The 18272-nt window shown below is 35.0% G+C and overlaps 3 protein-coding genes across 3 annotated transcripts; all 3 read left to right on the top strand.

Moving 5' to 3' along the window:
- The first annotated feature begins 3544 nt into the window (after positions 1-3544).
- Positions 3545-6310, top strand: LOC100242401 (protein LOW PHOTOSYNTHETIC EFFICIENCY 1, chloroplastic). The gene has a single exon (XM_002268785.4). It carries the CDS (start codon positions 3940-3942, stop codon positions 6229-6231), a length of 2292 nt encoding a protein of 763 aa, XP_002268821.1. The 5' UTR covers positions 3545-3939; the 3' UTR covers positions 6232-6310.
- A 1632-nt stretch (positions 6311-7942) lies between these two features.
- On the top strand, positions 7943-14861 carry LOC100247538 (uncharacterized membrane protein At3g27390). The gene is made up of 10 exons (XM_002268652.5): positions 7943-8671; positions 10349-10457; positions 10543-10735; positions 10823-10959; positions 12419-12707; positions 13315-13421; positions 13523-13661; positions 13811-14009; positions 14104-14347; positions 14421-14861. Exons 1-10 carry the CDS (start codon positions 8578-8580, stop codon positions 14662-14664), a joined length of 1755 nt encoding a protein of 584 aa, XP_002268688.1. The 5' UTR covers positions 7943-8577; the 3' UTR covers positions 14665-14861.
- Positions 14862-15491: 630 nt separating this feature from the next.
- Positions 15492-16519, top strand: LOC100252643 (early nodulin-like protein 6). Its single transcript, XM_002268693.4, has 2 exons — positions 15492-15929; positions 16016-16519. The coding sequence occupies exons 1-2, from the start codon at positions 15728-15730 to the stop codon at positions 16336-16338; spliced, it is 525 nt and encodes a 174-aa protein (XP_002268729.1). The 5' UTR covers positions 15492-15727; the 3' UTR covers positions 16339-16519.
- The last annotated feature ends 1753 nt before the right edge of the window (positions 16520-18272 follow it).

Here is an 18272-nt window from a genome sequence, read left to right as displayed (position 1 = left end):
TTACACTTAATTTATTGTGAATATCTTTCAATGCTTTCCTTGATAAAAATTGTCTCAAATTCATACAAAACCATTAGAAAACCTTGTTTACACACTTTCATATATGTCAAATTCACATTCTTCACATCTACATGTTGTGTATAAAGCATTCACATTAATTGTACAAGGTATCTATACCAAATATTGTACAAGACATATTGTTCTGAATCTTTTTCAATGCTTTCCTTCACAAAGATTGTTTGAAATTCACACCAAACCATTGGAAAACCTTGTTTACCCGCTTTCAAATATGTCAAATTCATTATATATATTTTCACATTTGCACACTATTTACAAAGTATTTACATTAATCATATAAGATTTTTGTATTCATTAGACAAAGCATATACAAGACACTCTTTTGTTAATTTTTTTTTAGTGTTCTTCATGGAAATTGTTTGGAATTCATAGCAAACAATTGAAAAACGCTATTTACATACTTGCACATATTTCAAATTCATTTTCTCTACATTTACACCCCATAGATCAGTATTGCCAATCTTTTGTATGTTTTCTTTTCTTGGCTTATTTTCTTTTTATTTTTTTTTTTCTCTCTTTCTTTTTCCATTTATGTTTTTTACTATATTCACTAACTAAGAAAACTAAGAAAAAACAAAGGCAAAACAAATTTAAAGAGACAATATATTTCACAATTAACTTGCTTAACTTTTCTCTAATTGGGAATTAAAACAATAGACAATACAAGGGTCTAGTTTCCCTTTTTGTTCTTGTTTCCTATGGTTTTTAGGCTACCAAACAAAGCACTAGCATTCCACTTAGTTCTTAGTACTATCTAGGCTCTAAACTCCAAATCAATTCCCAACTAAAACTAGTAGTAAACCTAATAGGCCTAAACGAAAAATCAAACTTAGCCATGAGGAATAAAGAAAACTCAAATAAAAGCATTCAACTCTTATTTGGTTATCAATAGAACCTAGAAACATGAAAAATAAGCAAAATAAAACAAAATTCCCTTGTTAGGTGACCAAGAAAACAAAAAACCCCCCTAACCAACTTAAATAATTGGAAAAACCTACCCCAATTTTTTTAAGTTGAGAAGTCCCCATTCCAACAAAGCCAAAACAACAATAGTTGTAGAGCTCTAATTTCATTTCTATTTTCTCAGTTACTAAGCATACCTAGATCTAGAAAAAATAAAGAAATGATGAGTGAAAAACCATGTTTTAAAGAGGAATCGGGAAAAGATTTCAAACATTTTGACAATCAAATATGGCTTGAACTTCTTGATCACTTAAACTAGCTCTTCTTTTGATCACTACTATCATGGCTCCGGCCAAACACAAAACAACGTTGTTTAGAGAATCTTCAAGCTCTTGGGTCTTCTATCACTCATTCTAAAGAGAGAATCTTTGACCTTTTAGGGAGGGGCTTCAAAACAAAGTGTGTTTGATCTCATTGTTGCTCAAATTGAAACAAAATGCAATGATTTAATGTTACATTTGAAAAAATTGAAAGTGTTATAGTATTGTTTTGTCATCACTAGGATTCTAGCATTTTGTTGCACAATTTTAGGGTTGCAAAGAGTATTTTATAGTTTGTTTAAGAAGTGTTTTTTAGAATAGTTTTTAGTGTTTTCAAAAATAAAATTGCTTTTGAAAACATGAATTCTAAAAAACAGTTTTTTGTTTTCAAAAAACAAAAACAAAAAAAATGTTTGGTTTAGTTAATAAAAAAAGTTTTATAGAAAAAGTAAGATAAAAAAAAACTTATTTAGCAATTATTTTTCTAAATTGAATATTGTAAATATAAATAATTTTTAGACTTACAATTCATTAAATTAAAAAAATTGTATCCATTTTTAAACTACTTACATAATTTTTCATTTTTTAATACATTTTTTTTTGCAATATATTTACACCTTAATCATTAGTTAGCTTAGAATGCAAATCATAATAGCAAAAAGAACAACTCCATACAACTCATTCAATGAAAAATCATTACTTTATTACTTTATTTTTTTCAAACCAACTTACCTTAGAAAATTATGATGGATTTCGTCAAACCAACTTAGCTTAGAAAATTTTGATGGAGTGTTTGCAAAGATCTTAATAGTGATAGCTTCAAATACTACATGATAATTACATGAAAGAAGTCTTCTTCAAGCAAATCTTTGCACGTCATCAGCCTCACTATCTAAGACACCTGATATAAGGTTCAAGGTACCCATTTTTTCACCCTATTCAATATTCCAACAGGTCTCTTTCCCTTTTTGATCTTTGGATTGACACTATAATTACATTTTTTTTTCCTTATGCTTCCAAATTAGGTTGAAGATGGGTTTTTAGGTACAATAACTTCCTTTATATTCCTAGCCCATAAAAATCACTAGATTAAGGAGAGAACCCTCACTATTGAATTTTTTTTTTCTTTCCAAATTGTCCATCACATACAAAAGGGTAACAAATTCCATGTGAAAGGCTCCATATTTGATCTTTTTCTGCTCTCAGATACAACAAATTGGGTTTGATTTTAGAGATTTTTTATTAAACACATTTTCAAATCTAGCAATTTAACATCAAGTTGAGAAAGAGAGGCACAAGAACATAAAGAACACCCTTCTGGAAACACAGAGAACAACCCTCTTTTATTTTTCTCTGAATAGTGCAAAAAACAGGTGAAAACACTTTCAATTTGTTTTTAGAAAATTGGGTTTTAAGAATATGAAAAACACTAGAGAATAAGAACATCATCCTTACCAAACATGTTTTTAGTTTCTTTTGTTCTAGAAAATAAAATATAGTTCCTAGAAACACTTCCTAAATAAACCCTTAGTTTTTTTTTTTTTATAAATAGAATTTCCACGTTATTTCATTGGTAGCATTAGCAATCAACCCATTAAGGGTAGTTTAGGTATTCTGCAAATCTTAAATCCTTCATCCCAATTAAAATATCATAGCCTTGAGCTTAGTTTTAAAAGTTCCACGAATTTTGGGTCAAATATCAGCATATGCTAACCCCTAACACAATCATCATTTTCTTCAAATACACAAACTCAAAACATGTATGTCCATCGTGCAATCCATCAACCAGTTAGCAACAGAGAAGAAAAATATAATGTCTGAATAAAAATTTGATTCGACATGTCCTCTCGACCCTAAAAACAAAAGCAATGGTTCTTTGTTGGATTCAAAGGACCACCAAAGCACTACTCACAAGGGATTAGGATTCTAGTCATTTTGTTGCACAATTTTAGCTATCAGCACATTAAGGGTAGTCTGGGTACCATGCAAATCTCATATCCTTCAGCCCAATTATACATCACATCTAAGCTTTGAGCTTAGTGTTATAAGTTTCATGAATTTTGGGCCAATTATCACCTTATGCTAATACTAATTGAAGAATTTGACATTTGAAATGGTTCCTCAAGTCTTGATTTGGGCAGCTCAGAATTGTTCAGAATGGCCCGTAACTATTTTCGTTGGTTCCTTTAGAAGGCCCAAAAAATAAGACCATAACCCTTCAAGCCTTATTTGAGCTCTAATGGCAAATTTATGATTTATCTCACGTGCAAACGACGTCATTTCAAGTCATTGCTTCTACCGATTTCATTTAGCTGACTGCAAATGTATGGCTGTGAGAAAACCAGCACGCGTGAATACAAAAAGGCCAGAAGCCGATTCAGAAATCCACTCAAACTCGATAAAGCAAAACCCTAATTCAATTCTTTCCACGCTCTTCAATCCCCAAGGTATGAATTCATCTATTTAGTTCGTGAGAATTCTGTGATTTCCGAATCATAACTACAAGAAACTGTTCTTGCTTCTCTTGTTTTTACTCATTTTAGAATTGATTCTTTCCTGGAAAACCTACTCTGAGATAAACACTTTATTCGATTTTACATTATGGGTCTGTCACTTTACTGGTAAGTTCCCTTGCAAAATGCAAGCTTTAAGCGTTTGGCCCTCGAAAGGTGTCTTTTGGGCAGTACCCCAGTTGGACTATAACCTGGGTTCCTCTTCTATCCCGAGTAGAAGAAGGGGAAGGAGAAAACTATGGAATCCTGAAGATCCTGTGTGTCAGTATAGAAGTCTTGCGTTCTTATGGGTTTCAAGCAGTTCAAGAAGTGACAGAGTTGGGGTTTATTGTGGGAGTCCTAAATTTGATTTTGGATGTGGGTTGCTTTCCGGATATTCCAAACTCAAAATTTTTCTCTTATGTGAGCGAAAGAGAGGGTCTTTTGGGGCTTCTTTCGCATTGGCCTGGGCATTAGAGCAACAAGCAATTGGGAATGAATTCGTTAAAGAAGATTCAAATTCAATCCATAGTTTGGCAGGGAATACTGAGACTGTGGATATTGATTGTCTTAAAGTAGATGGAGCAAGGGATGGTGATGAAAATGATAATGAAGAAGAAAAAGAAGCTGAAAAAAATGGGGAAGTGATCGAGGAGAAGAGTAGAAATGTTGATGTTCGTGCACTGGCACATGGCTTAGAGTTTGCTACAACTGCAGATGATGTAGAAGAGGTTCTTAAGGATAAGGTTGAATTGCCTCTTCAAGTGTACTCAACCATGATTAGAGGTTTTGGTACAGATAAGAGATTGGATGCTGCAATGGCTCTTGTTGAGTGGCTTAAGAGAAAGAAGGAAACCAATGGTTCTAAAGGCCCAAACCTTTTTGTATATAATAGTCTTTTGGGTGCAGTGAAACAGTCAGAAAAATTTGCACTAGTTGAGAAAGTCATGAATGATATGGCTCGAGAAGGGATCCTTCCAAATGTTGTAACTTATAACACTTTGATGTCAATTTACTTGGAACAAGGAAGATCAGTTGAAGCTCTCAATATTCTCGAGGAGATCCAGAAGAATGGTCTGTGTCCTTCTCCCGTATCCTATTCTACAGCATTGTTGGTCTATCGAAGAATGGAAGATGGACATGGAGCCCTGAAGTTCTTTATTGAGTTAAGAGAAAATTATCTGAAAGGCGAAATTGGCAAGGATGCTGATGAAGATTGGGAAAATGAGTTTGTTAAGCTCAAGAACTTCACAATTCGGATTTGCTATCAGGTGATGAGGCGGTGGCTTGTGAAAGAAGGCAACCAAAGCCCCATTTTGTTGAAACTTCTTGCAGACATGGACAATGCTGGACTTCAACCTGGTCGGGCAGAATATGAGCGCCTTGTGTGGGCATGTACACGTGAAGAGCATTATGTTGTGGCAAAAGAATTATACACTAGGATAAGGGAAAGGCATACTGAAATAAGCTTATCTGTCTGCAACCATATTATCTGGTTGATGGGGAAGGCAAAGAAGTGGTGGGCAGCTCTGGAGATTTACGAGGATTTGCTGGACAAGGGACCAAAGCCAAATAACTTATCATATGAACTGGTTGTTTCTCACTTTAATATACTACTCACTGCCGCTAGAAAAAAAGGCATTTGGCGATGGGGTGTCAGGCTGCTAAACAAGATGGAAGATAAAGGCCTAAAACCAGGAAGTAGGGAATGGAATGCTGTTCTAGTAGCCTGTTCCAAGGCTGCAGAAACTTCTGCTGCTGTGGAGATATTCAGGAGAATGGTGGAACAAGGTGAAAAGCCGACAATTATCTCCTATGGGGCATTGCTTAGTGCCCTTGAGAAAGGCAAACTCTATGATGAGGCTTCCCGGGTGTGGGAACATATGGTTAAGATGGGTGTTGAGCCAAACTTGTATGCCTACACAATTATGGCTTCAATCTGCGTCGGACAAGGGAAGCTTCAAAGGGTAGATTCAATCCTTCGGGAGATGGAAACATTAGGAATAGATGCTACTGTTGTCACATATAATGCAATCATCAGCGGGTGCGCACGAAACGGTCTCAGCAGTGCAGCATTCGAATGGTTTCACCGCATGAAAGTTGGGAAAATCCAACCAAATGAGATTACCTATGAAATGCTGATTGAAGCTCTTGCAAAGGATGGGAAGCCTAGGCTTGCATTTGAGTTATACTCAAGGGCTCAAAATGAAGGCCTTAACCTTTCCACTAAAGCTTATGATGCAGTCGTTCTATCCTCACAGGTACACAGTGCTACCATCGATGTAAGTCTTTTAGGGCCTCGGCCACCAGAGAAAAAGAAAAAGTTGCTTGCCAGAAAGACCTTGTCTGCATTCTGTAACTTGGCTGATGTTCCTAGGAGAGCTAAACCATTTGATAGAAAGGAAATTTACTCTCAGCAAACAGAAGGAAATCAATGAGCTGTTCTGCATAATGAACTCTGTATGATACTGAATTTTTCCCTTATCTTTATACATTTCTCTGAACTTACTTCTGAAACTGCATTTATCATTCTATTCGAGTTCTAACTTCTAACTCACTGGCACAAGAAACCTGACGCATGAAAATGATCGCACAAATGGTATAGCTCAGCTTAATGGTGACATTGAAGTAATGGATCTCATTCATTCTGTTGTCTACTGTTACTGCAGGTTCTATGGGATGTTCTTATATAATCACATGGGTTATCTCATTGGCTTCAATGCAAGCATATTAATGCAAAAACATCCAGATAAAACACATAAAAGGTTTTCATTCTTTATGACTAGACTCTGAATCACAAACCTTGTCACTACATCAAGTGTTATTCATTTTTTCTTTTCATCTCTATCCTCTATCCATTAAGAATAGCCTTTCACTTGGGGATTTTGAGACGCTTTTCAATACATCTAAACCCCATATGTAAAAATTCATTCTGCAATCGGTTGAGGAGTTTTTTGAATGAAAAAAATTGGTCGAAATCATACCCAGATCTACACCCCACCAAATTGCCGGCATAAGTACTCTGATAGTTCAAAAGAAGCCACCAATAGGCAAAATATGGAGCATCATAGGAGACAAACAACATGTGTACGATTCTTATGGATAAAAGTTCAGCAAGTGTGGGACCATTTTGTATCTAGACGGGCTCAAATTTCAAATCTGGGAATACTGAAGGTTTTATGTAAACTGAGCCAAACACCCACAATTCTCAAATTGCCAAACATTTCCTCGGAAATGATGGTGAAAGGTTACTTAATCACGGAAATGATATTGTTTATATTCATTTTGTTAAGCTTCAAATCATGAGAGACAGACCCACCATTGGGAGGAGCTAACCATAGAAAAAGAAAAAGAAAATGACACAACTTTAACCTTAGCATACGCCACATGAAAATGATTTCAGAATATTGTGACAACCACCCACCACATTCCGGTTGGCTTGTAATCTCAAAGCCATACATATACCTTCCGTATTAGTCTCTCCAACCTCAATCTCAATTAAGTTTTAACACTTCAAAGTCCACTGAAATTTTTCCGTATTAATCTCTCCAACCTCAATCTCAATTAAGTTTTAACACTTCATAGTCCACTGAAATTTTTTAATTTCCACTTTTGCGTGACGGCCAAACATTGAACCACATGGTCCGATCCCTCTGTACATGTATATCTAATAAGTTTCCTTAATTTATTGTCTTCCTAATATTTTCATTAAAATATGTTCTTTCGTCAGGGCACATAACTTCACTCCAATTTGACCATAAAACCGACAATTCACGCATACGCGTCTCAAAATGAAATAGGTACTCGCCATGCATGGTGCTGTACACGTGTCTACTTGTAAGACGAGTGTTTCAATCACAGCAGCTCCCAGGTTATGGTTTTAATATTACTAGGCGTTATCTTAGTGCCACGCATTAAAGTATTGGTGACGCAGCGGAGAGAGGGATGAGGTGGAGGACGAGGCTGAAAAAAAAAATTAAATATGGGAAATTAAAGGGATTTGGAAACAATTTAATTAGACCAATAAAAGGGGCGTATTATTGAAACAGGGGACAGAAACTCAAAAAGGGATGACGTGGAAAATGCAAAATGGAACGGGATGAAAATTTATTTTGAAAAATAGTTTTTGGATTTTAAAAGAAGTAAAGGAAAAAGCTTGATGCGTAATGGGTATTCCTTGCGTATACTTATGCTGTGATGGTAACTGCTATGTCCTCAAGCCTGGACAATTTGAGGCTCCGGGCGGTTACTCAACTGTCTTCTGTTCTGTTCAAGTCCACAAACCCAATGATATTTTTCAAAATTTTGTGGATTCCGGTTTCAACGTTCAAAAAATCCGAATAAAAATAAGGGAAAGTTGTGTTTCGGGAGCCCCATTTCCCAATAATATTGTTTTCAAAACCTAAGTTTGTGTATTTTTTTTCCTAAAAAAAATTTGGGTTTCTACGAATAGGTTGTAGTTCAGTTGTTCGTTGTCGTCTTCTTTTCTCTGAAACTCTAGTGGCGACAGGGAACAGATGGGGTCTGGTTTAGTTTTTTGAGGCATAAATTTGGAATGATTCTGGGATGGATATGTGGTGTTTCTTTGAGTTCCTCTGAGTTTCATGGTCGCTAGGTGTAGGAAGTAGGGCAAAGTGTAGATTTTTCTCAAGTTGTTGTTGTGGGTTTTCGGAAAACTGGTTTTCGCATTCCGGGCCTTTGTGGTGTGAGGGAAATTTTGGGTGTGATTGTCAGATGCGTTTCTATTGATATTGGGGAGATCCGGTGTGGGGGGGACTGAGAATATGGAGCCTCCAAAGGGGTTTGTGGCTTCTTTGTGGAACTTCATTTGTTTCTTGCCTTTCTTCATTGGGCTTCTGCTTCTGGGGCTCATTAAAGGTAAAAGTGACAATAGTTTCTTGTTCAGTAGTTGTTTCAGTTCTTTCCTTCTATGATGCCATTCTTCCATCCTCAAACTGGCTATGTAAATTACTAGATTTGTATTTTGTTTTTGTGTGTGTATGGTTTCTTGGAGAAGAATGTAAAATTTAAAATTTACTAAATGAATGCTTATGAATAACTCTAGTTCCTATCATGATCATTTTTGGAGGAAAATAATTGTTATTTGAGATGGCAATGATGATATTTGGGATTATTCTTTCTGTACCTTTCTTCATCTAACTAGTAGCCTACTACAAGACAATGAAAATTGGTATCTTTGAGTTTAATTTGAATTTTGTTTTACATGATTGTCTTCTATTTTCTGTGTGACTAGAGGCTGTGTCTCCAAAGGTTTTTCCTTTTTATTTGAATTGTCTTCTATTTTCTGTTTAATTTGACCTTTCCTGGTTAGGCTTTTGATTCATGGCATATGAGGATGATTTATTACCTCATAGAGCTTAGTTCCTATGGGAATGAAACAACCTAAACCCATTGTGTTGACAAGGGTGTTTCGATTTTGTATCTTGAGATACTGAATGGGCATTTCTAGTAGAAGCAAATTTGCAATGATTTTAGCCAGACTGCCAAGCCATCCGGTTTTTAGGCAGGCTTGGACAACTTAATTTGTAATTTGGGTTGGACTAGGGAAACAAAATGTCAATCCAAACTAAATCTGAGTGGGGAACTTGCACAATCCAAACCTGACCTGGACCTAATTGTTTAAACTCAAATTTCTTCATGGAACATGGTTGACTTGAAAATTTGTTTGGAAGTGTCTTATAATCTTAATGTGATAGTTTTTTGTCCTTTTTTCCTTTCTTATTTGTTTTGGCACTTTGGATTTATCCTATTAATTGTTGGATAGGGTTGTAGTTATTAAGTTAATTGAGCAAATGGATGTTAACAAAATTATATTTTGTTGATTGTCATGTTTTTCTGCAAAGGCTCTAGCTAAACTTTTTATTTGTTCCATGTAGTTTTGTGGGCAAAAGCTTTCATGAAAATAGATTTTAAATTTATATAATAGTATTAGTCTGTAGGTTGATTTAGATATCTTCTTAATATATCTCGGTCATCCATTCTCACATTTGGTTTAGAAATTAGATTCTCAATTCCTTGTTAAATGTATGACAAATACAAATTGATGGTTAGTTGATTTAATGTTACCTTAATGTAATAGTCAATCCCTTGATAAATAGATGTGAATTCAATTACTTTCTTTTTGGGTTCAACCCAATCCAACCTAACAAATTTTTTCATGACCTGCTAATCTGACCAACCCATCCAAGCCTGAATCTATAATTTTCTAGCCTGAGCTTAATCAGAAAAATAGGCTTGGGTTGGGCAACTGGGATTGAGTATCGAGTTAGTTTTTGTTTCAAGATAAGCTTCATGTTGGGGTTGAGGTTAGGTTCAATGTCAAAATGACCCAACTTGCATAAGTTGCACCACCTAATTTATCTCTTAAAACCTTAGATTGTACTTCAAAAATGATCAAAAGAGGACCTAAATTTAATCCTTTACATTTCCTCTGTAAATGTATGATGCATTGGGTGCTGAACTAGTTCAGAAAATTGAATGATGAGTATAACTCTGGAAAAACGCGAAAGGCCTTATATCAGTTTCTTATTTCAGGTATTATTCTCTGCCCATTGATATGCCTTATCATGACAGTCGGAAACTCTTGTATAATTTTGGTCCTATGGCCAATGCACATTGTCTGGACATATTATTCCATTGTGAGGTGCTTCCTGTGACCCTCAACTTTGCTAATTTTATTCTTTACTTGTTAGTGCTCTTTCTTATTCTCCTAATTTCTCTAATGGCAGAGCTAAGAAATTAGGACCAGTTTTGAAGCTTGTGCTCTGTGTGTTCATTCCTGTTCCTTTGATTTTGTGGCCATTGGTTGGAATTGTTGGAAGTATCATAGGTGGTGCAGCTTTTGGCCTTCTTTGGCCAATGTTTTCCACTTTTGAAGCTGTTGGGGAAGGGAGGAGTGATCGTTTTTTCCACTGTATCTATGTATGTCATCCAAGGTCTGATAATTTTTATCTGTCCTCATTTTTTTGTGGCCTTGTGTAAGAGGGATTTCTTTTTTACCACTTGTAGGATGGAACAACGAGCACTGTCAAAAGGAGCTTTACCATCATCAGGGATTTTATGGATGTCTGTTACCATTCCTACTTTTCATTGATGAAAGACCTATGCACTCAAGGGCCTCCAGACAGCAAATATTATGAGATAAGGTTCATTCTGTGTCTGCCACAAGGAATTTGTTTTTCTTTTTCTTTTTTATTTCCTCCATATTGCTTTTAGTGGCCTATAAAACCAAACCATTCATTAAAATTGAATATATAGTGTCATGTAATTCTGATGAAACAGTAGGCATCACGGACAATAATTCCTGTACTGACCTTTATGACGAATATTGGCTATTAAAAAGAATTAAATGGATAATGTTTTTAAACTTAAACTGCCAGGAATTAACTTACATATGCAATTCTTAAGGCTATGTTCGGTTGTTGGAAAGTTTGAGGGAAAGAAAATAGAGAGGAAAAATATAAGAAAAATGTATAAAAATTTTCTCATGTTTGGTTGTTCATGGAAAAGTTGAGGGAAAGAAGATTAAATGATTGAGGAATATACTTCCCCCAAACTTTCATCACCTTTATCTAAGGAAATGGGAAGAAAAATCATTTAGCATTTTCCCTACTCTTTTTCTTAGTAATTGTTTCCTCACTTTTTTCCCATTATATTCAAATGTAACAAAATCGTTTTTCTTAACATTTTTTTCTTTTCCTTAATACTTTTCAAGAAACAAAACATAGACCAAAGTTTTACCTGAAGTGGAAGTTGAACACCTCGTATTCTTGTATGTTTTGATTTTAAATTTATATTGTATGTTCTGATTCAAACTTAATGTTTAGGATGTGTGTGGAGACTAGATGATTACTAGTCTCTAGTTATTTATTTATTCATTTGCCTTTTATGGGTAACTTTTTTTTGGTCCCCTCTCGAACTTGAACGTGAACCTTCCCTGTCCCCTGGCAAGGGCTACTTTCTACAATTATTGAGACATTTAAAGTATATTTTAATCAATTCTAGAATTCAGAATTTTCCTTTCTCAATAATATGAGATCCTACACAAGTCACCTACTCAATCTTCTGGGTCTCTGTCTGATCTGTTTTTTTAAAAAAAAGAAAAAAAAAAGAAAAAAAAAAAAAGAAAATGCCCTGGTCTTGTCGATCCCTGTATCGATCTTCTTAATTAACAAGTTGATTCCAGTTATCATGCTGCAATTGCATGCCAAACGCTCACTCATTTTCTATTTCCATTTCTAGATAACCAGATCACATTAATAAATCTTACTTCCACTAATTTTATAACTTTATTGTTATTCTCGTTTCAATATTTAGATATGCATTCTACAATAAGAAAACAAAAGCAAAATCATCTATGATTAAAGAATAAAAAGAAAGAAAAGAAAACAGGATCATTTAGGTAATCTTAGTGATTGCAGACTCCAGACCAAACAACAATGCTGATTTGGTGGACATTGAGTCAGAAATGCAACAATGAAGAAAGATCCTTTAGAAGTGCACAAACCATCTTTTACCCATTGATTTTCGTTTCTATTACAACAGTTCAGATCAATGGTTATTCTGGTCATTAACTAAAGAAACCTTTTTGTTAACTTGTTGCAGATTGCTTTATCTTCCTTTTGCTCTCCTAGCTGGCGTGCTTGGTTTCTTGGTTGACATGCCTGTGATATCCCTTATTGCCCTATGCAAAAGCCCTTACATGCTCTTCAAGGGGTGGCACCGCTTGCTTCATGATCTTATAGGTCGAGAAGGCCCTTTCTTGGAGACAATATGTGTACCATTTGCAGGACTTGCTATCCTACTCTGGCCATTGGCTGTTGTTGGGGCAGTATTGGGCTCTATGGTGTCAAGTATCTTCTTAGGTGCTTATGCAGCCGTGGTTGTTTATCAGGTAAAACTCATGCTCGATTTGGTTTTACATCTTGTAGTCTTTACCATCAATTTTGCTTCTTAAGTTGGTATGAATCAAATGTAAATGGAATTATTTCCATGGTATTTGAAAATTGACTCTATCTGTAACATGACTCCATTTCAATTTTTGTTTTCGTTTTTAAATTTGTTTATGATTTATGATGGCTCCTGTTTCCCCCATGTTATGACGTGTTCCAAACAATGAGTTTTCATATTTAAATTCTACTAAAGGCACAATGGAATAATTCCAGAAGTGGTTTCTGAACATTCTCAAGCAATTGTAAATCTTCAGATTATCTTATGTTCACTGATATTATTGTATTACTTTTGTTTTGTGCTTAAGCATAATGAATTGTAAGTAATATAACAAGCACACAATGTTAGCACTTTTTGCTGTGTTGGATTGACCATCATGTATGTGCATGTTTTGAATGCCTTTTTGGACAATTGCACTTCCATCATAGTTCATTTTGTTTCATGGTTAGCTCACCTCAAACTCATTTCAGATACAGCAATATGTCTCAATTTACTTTTTACATGGGTTATAAGTTACCCTAAACTTTGTTGTTGTGGGTTTTGAATTACAGGAATCTTCACTTTGGTATGGGCTTTGTTATATTGTTGCTTCTGTATCAATTTATGATGAATATAGCAATGATGTGCTTGACATGCTGGAAGGGTCCTGCTTTCCAAGGTGCTCCACCACTCTTAACACTTTAAAGTTTCCATGTGGGGTTGGGTTTTATGCTTCTTATAGTTCTGAGAATGTTCTAAAACTTTCTGAGAAATTAACAGACCCAAATATCGAAGGAAAGCTCCATTGTCACGAACCAACTCTCGTTCATCTTCGTTTTCAAAATCCAACTCTTTACCGAAGCATCCCCCCTCTCGTTCAATTTCAATAAAAAATGCTATTGAGTTGAAGCCACTCGAGGTAACTTATTTCTTTGTTTTGTGTCTTAAAGGAAATGCTATGAATTTAATGATGCTTAGAGGAATTATCGCAGTTTCACTTTTTGGAAGTAATATGACACCCATGTTTCCAACTCATGGCTGATGAATTCTGTACAAAACTTGGTGTAGCTACTTGATGGCTTATTTAAGGAGTGTCGACGCCAGGGAGAAATCATGATATCTGAAGGACTTATAACTCTTGAAGTCCTTGAAGATTCCAAATCCAATAAAGAAGTAGGTGGAATAATAAGCATTGGGTTACCAGCTTACTGCCTCCTTCAGACACTTCTGCACTCCGTGAAAGCCAATTCTGCTGGTATATTGTTAAGTAAGTGCCTAAATGATAGAAATTCCACAGTTTTTTCCATAGTCTTGGCAGCATGTAGATAAATGCCTTCAGCCGCCTATTTCCTCTGATGTAGGTAACAATACTGAGATAACTACCTCAAACAGACCCAAAGATACCTTCTTTGAATGGTTTCTTAACCCCCTCTTGATCATCAAAGACCAGATCAAAGCCGATGCACTTTCTGAGGCTGAAGAGGACTATCTTGGAAAACTGGTTCTCTTGAGTGGTGATCCTGAGAGGTTGAAGAATTCCAACATTGGCTCACCACCTGATACTACTGAGCGTAAACGAGCAGAACTTGATGCATTAGCTAGAAGGTAATAAATTGAGAATAATTTTTTTTGTTCTTCTCATTCCACTCCTGCTCTGCTCTCATGCTATTTCATGTAGGCTCCAAGGAATCACCAGGTCCATCTCGAGGTATCCAACGTTTAAGCGTAAATTTGACGATCTTGTCAAGACCCTTGTGGAAGACCTTGGCAAGAAGAATGGTGGCAGACCTCAGACAATTGGAAGGTCAAGGAGTGCCCTCGCCCGGATATTTACCCAAAAATCTTTTAAAAACAAAACAAACAACCAAGGGTTTGATCCAGAGATCCAGCCAGTTGTAGAAAGGGATGTGGACATCACATGATGATAATAATCCTTGTTCCTTTTCCCCATTTATTGGGTATAGCATAGCTGCATTTTGGCGATTTTTATTGTTGTCAAGTCTACAATTTTTTCCTATATTTTTGCTAAGATAGAAGAATGCATTGAAGTGTATGCAATAGGAACTAAATGCTACTTTTTTCTGATTCCAAAGTATTAGTGAGTTTTAGTTTGATTTCATTGGACAGCTTATTGAACTTAAAATTTCCCAGTTGTAAATTGTAATTTGAAAGCTACCATTCAGCTGTCCCTGTGAGATCAGCTTCTGATATCCATCATCTGCCTCACCATTTAAGAATGTGATTAACCCTTGTGGGTGGTCTGCTGCGTGAAAGTCAGTTGTAAATTGTAATTTGAAAGCTACCATTCAGCTGTCCCTGTGAGATCAGCTTCTGATATCCATCATCTGCCTCACCATTTAAGAATGTGATTAACCCTTGTGGGTGGTCTGCTGCGTGAAAGTCAATAGTGTCATAGCAAGGAATCCACATCCTTGAAAAGGGGAAGAGATGAACAAGCCCCTCTGAACTCTAATAGTATCATTTGCTTGCATCTTTGTATTTTGATCTCATCTATTTATACCATCATTCAATGGTGGCAAGGTTTAATGTTTTTCCAACGCTTTTCAACACAACAACTGAGAAGCCATGAATTTGTTAAACAGGGCTCGTGGGTCATGACCCATGAATCATAGTGACAGCCAACGTGCTGACAATCTTCACTCCCACAAGTTGAGTCTGAAAACAGAAAAAAATAAAATAAAATTTCCTATTTCAAAACCAACTTTTTTTTTTTTTTTTTTGTATTTCTTAATTTTTAAAATCCATGAAACCAACTGACCAATACAAATCCATCCAGACAGACCGTTATCTCCCACTACCCCCACCCGCAACTGACTCTCTTAACTGTGCAACTTCGCCTCTCTCCACGTCCCCTTATTAAAGGCATCCAAACCGCTCATAATCAATTCAACACAAGCTCTTCAACCCACAAACTCCATTTCCCTTTGCCTTCCCACTGTATTTTCCTGCTTAGAGAAGGCGCAAATGGCTTCTTCTCCCTTGATGGGTTCCACCACAGTGCTTGTGCTTTTACTCACCATCTTCTCTTCTCTCCAACGCTCCACCGTCTCCTCCTTTGAGTTCCAAGCGGGGGAGGTCAAGGGGTGGGTCGTCCCTCATGCAAACGACAGCAAACTCTACAATGACTGGGCCTCTGAGAACAGGTTCAAGGTCGGCGACTCCATCCGTAAGTATTCACACACTCATTGACGGATAGACGCATTAAATACATTTTTGAAGTTTTTTATTTGATTCTGGGTTTGGTTCGTTCAGGCTTTAGGTACAAGAAAGATTCAGTGATGGTGGTGAGTGAGGCAGACTACAAGAAATGCAATTCCACGCACCCCATCTTCTTCTCCAACACTGGCAACACAGTCTACCACTTGGACCACTCTGGATCTTACTACTTCATCAGTGGGGTGGCTGAACACTGCCAGAGAGGACAGAGGATGATCGTAAAAGTGATGGCATCAGAGGACCCATCTAGTAGGGGTGGTGGCACTCCTCCTTCCAGTGCTCCAACTCTCTCACTTGGACCCTCTAAACTAGTGTTTTTCCAGTTTCTTTTATCATCTGTGGCTGCTTATCTCTTCTAGTTTCACAGCATAATGTTTAGAAGTTTGTATTGTTTGGTATCTTTCAGACTCAAGTTCGGCATTTAAGGCAGTGTTTCTGTAGTAATCTGTCTGCCGATATTAGTGATTTTTTTTTTTTTTTCATATTCTATTATTTATGTGTTCACAGATTGAATGGATTGATTGTTGGATTTGGTTTCTGGTTTTTATCATTGATGTTTGAGGCCACTGATCCTAAATCAATATTCAACTTGAAAAGAGGGAGAAGTTGTATTTAGAGATATTTTTGTTCACTACAAGAAAAAAGATATATGGTCACGTTTTCATTTAAAATAATACGAGATGTTATAAAATGATGTATTTTAAGATATAATATGTATAGCCTCCAAAATGATATCTTATGATATTGTTAGACCAAAGTTTGATTAGTTTGTTAGATTAATGTTTGATCAACCTCTTAGGGCTAAATAATATGGTATAAAATTGATGGTTTTATTAAAAGTGTAATTAGATAAGAAGATTTTGAAAGAGATAATCTTAGGGATATATAAAGTCAATAAAAAATTAAGAAGCATGATGTCATTTTTAAGTGATTAAACAAGAAACTTTTCAAACATGTAATCACAAAAATATATTAAATTAGGAAGTAAAAAATTAACAATGTATTAAAACACCTAAATCGATTTTATTCTTTTTAAAATTATATGAAAAATCACTATAAATAAGAAAAAATACATTTGATTAGTTTTATTCATAGTTAAAAAGGTTTTCAAAATGATAAAAAAATTATTTAGTCAAATTTTTATAAGGATTTTGTGCTATGGATGCAAAAGTTTCAAATTTTATAGCGAGATTGATTATTTCAAGGATAAAAACTCAAATTTTTGACATGTGTTTTATTGTTACAAAATGGTTTTTTAATCCTTTTTTTGGTATTGAGATAATCTCGGTCATTAAAGGTCAATTGTACACCAATTTCTTATGTTAAGGTCAATTGTACACCAATTTCTTATGTTTTTTTATATGTTTGACCAACAATTGATTGGTTTAGTCAAGACCATTCAAGAGAATTTTCGCAAAATAATTTGACAAAAACATGTTTTAACCAATTAAGATGGAAATCTCAATTGGTCAAGTACTAATTCATCGGTTGTCTCACCAAACAAGCTTCAAAGGCGTGCATTAGAAGCCTAATGTAGGTTTGACTGAAAAGTTGATCGATTAACTTGTGCATGACAATTAGTTTGGACTTCCAACTCCTATTTAAGAATTTATACTTATTGTATTTCTTCAAAACTTGCATTTCATTTTAGTGTGACTCAATCTTAGTTTATTTGTATCCAATTAAGCAAAAGTTATAAATCAAAGGCAATCTTCTTTCAATTATAAGTCTTATAATTAGGACTATCAAATATAAAATTACTTGGGGAGCTGAAGTCTCGATATAAAAGCCCATATAGAAACCTTGCTAGCAAAACCTTCACTCAATTAAAACTTAACAAAAGTGGATGTAGGTCGTGGTATACCAAACTATTATAAAAATCTTCAATATCTATTCTTTATTTACTTTAAACAATTATTTCATTTATTATTATATGTTATATTATTGTCTAATTTGTAAAAAAAGACTAACATCTAATTCATCTTGTGTGTACTTAGATTGGATTCACCATAATTTTAACTGAAATCCTTAATTGTTATATTCAATGAGACATATCATCATGTCCGTTATGAAATTAGAACGAAAAACAAATTGCATTTTAATATTCAATATTTGTTTAAAATAATTCTTATATTAATATTAATATTAAAAAAATTAGGTATTTTTTATATTATTTAAAAATTGTTCTTCAACTTAAAATTTAGGAAATAATTTTTTATTTATATTTTTATAAATATTCATGATTAAAATATTTAAAATTTTGAATAAAATATTATATTAGCTTATTTAATTA

The sequence above is a fragment of the Vitis vinifera genome, chromosome 14, assembly GCF_030704535.1.
Source record: "Vitis vinifera cultivar Pinot Noir 40024 chromosome 14, ASM3070453v1".
In the NCBI taxonomy this organism is placed as follows: domain Eukaryota; kingdom Viridiplantae; phylum Streptophyta; class Magnoliopsida; order Vitales; family Vitaceae; genus Vitis; species Vitis vinifera.
Note: the sequence above shows the minus strand (reverse complement) of the source record. Positions and strands in the feature narration are given on the sequence as shown.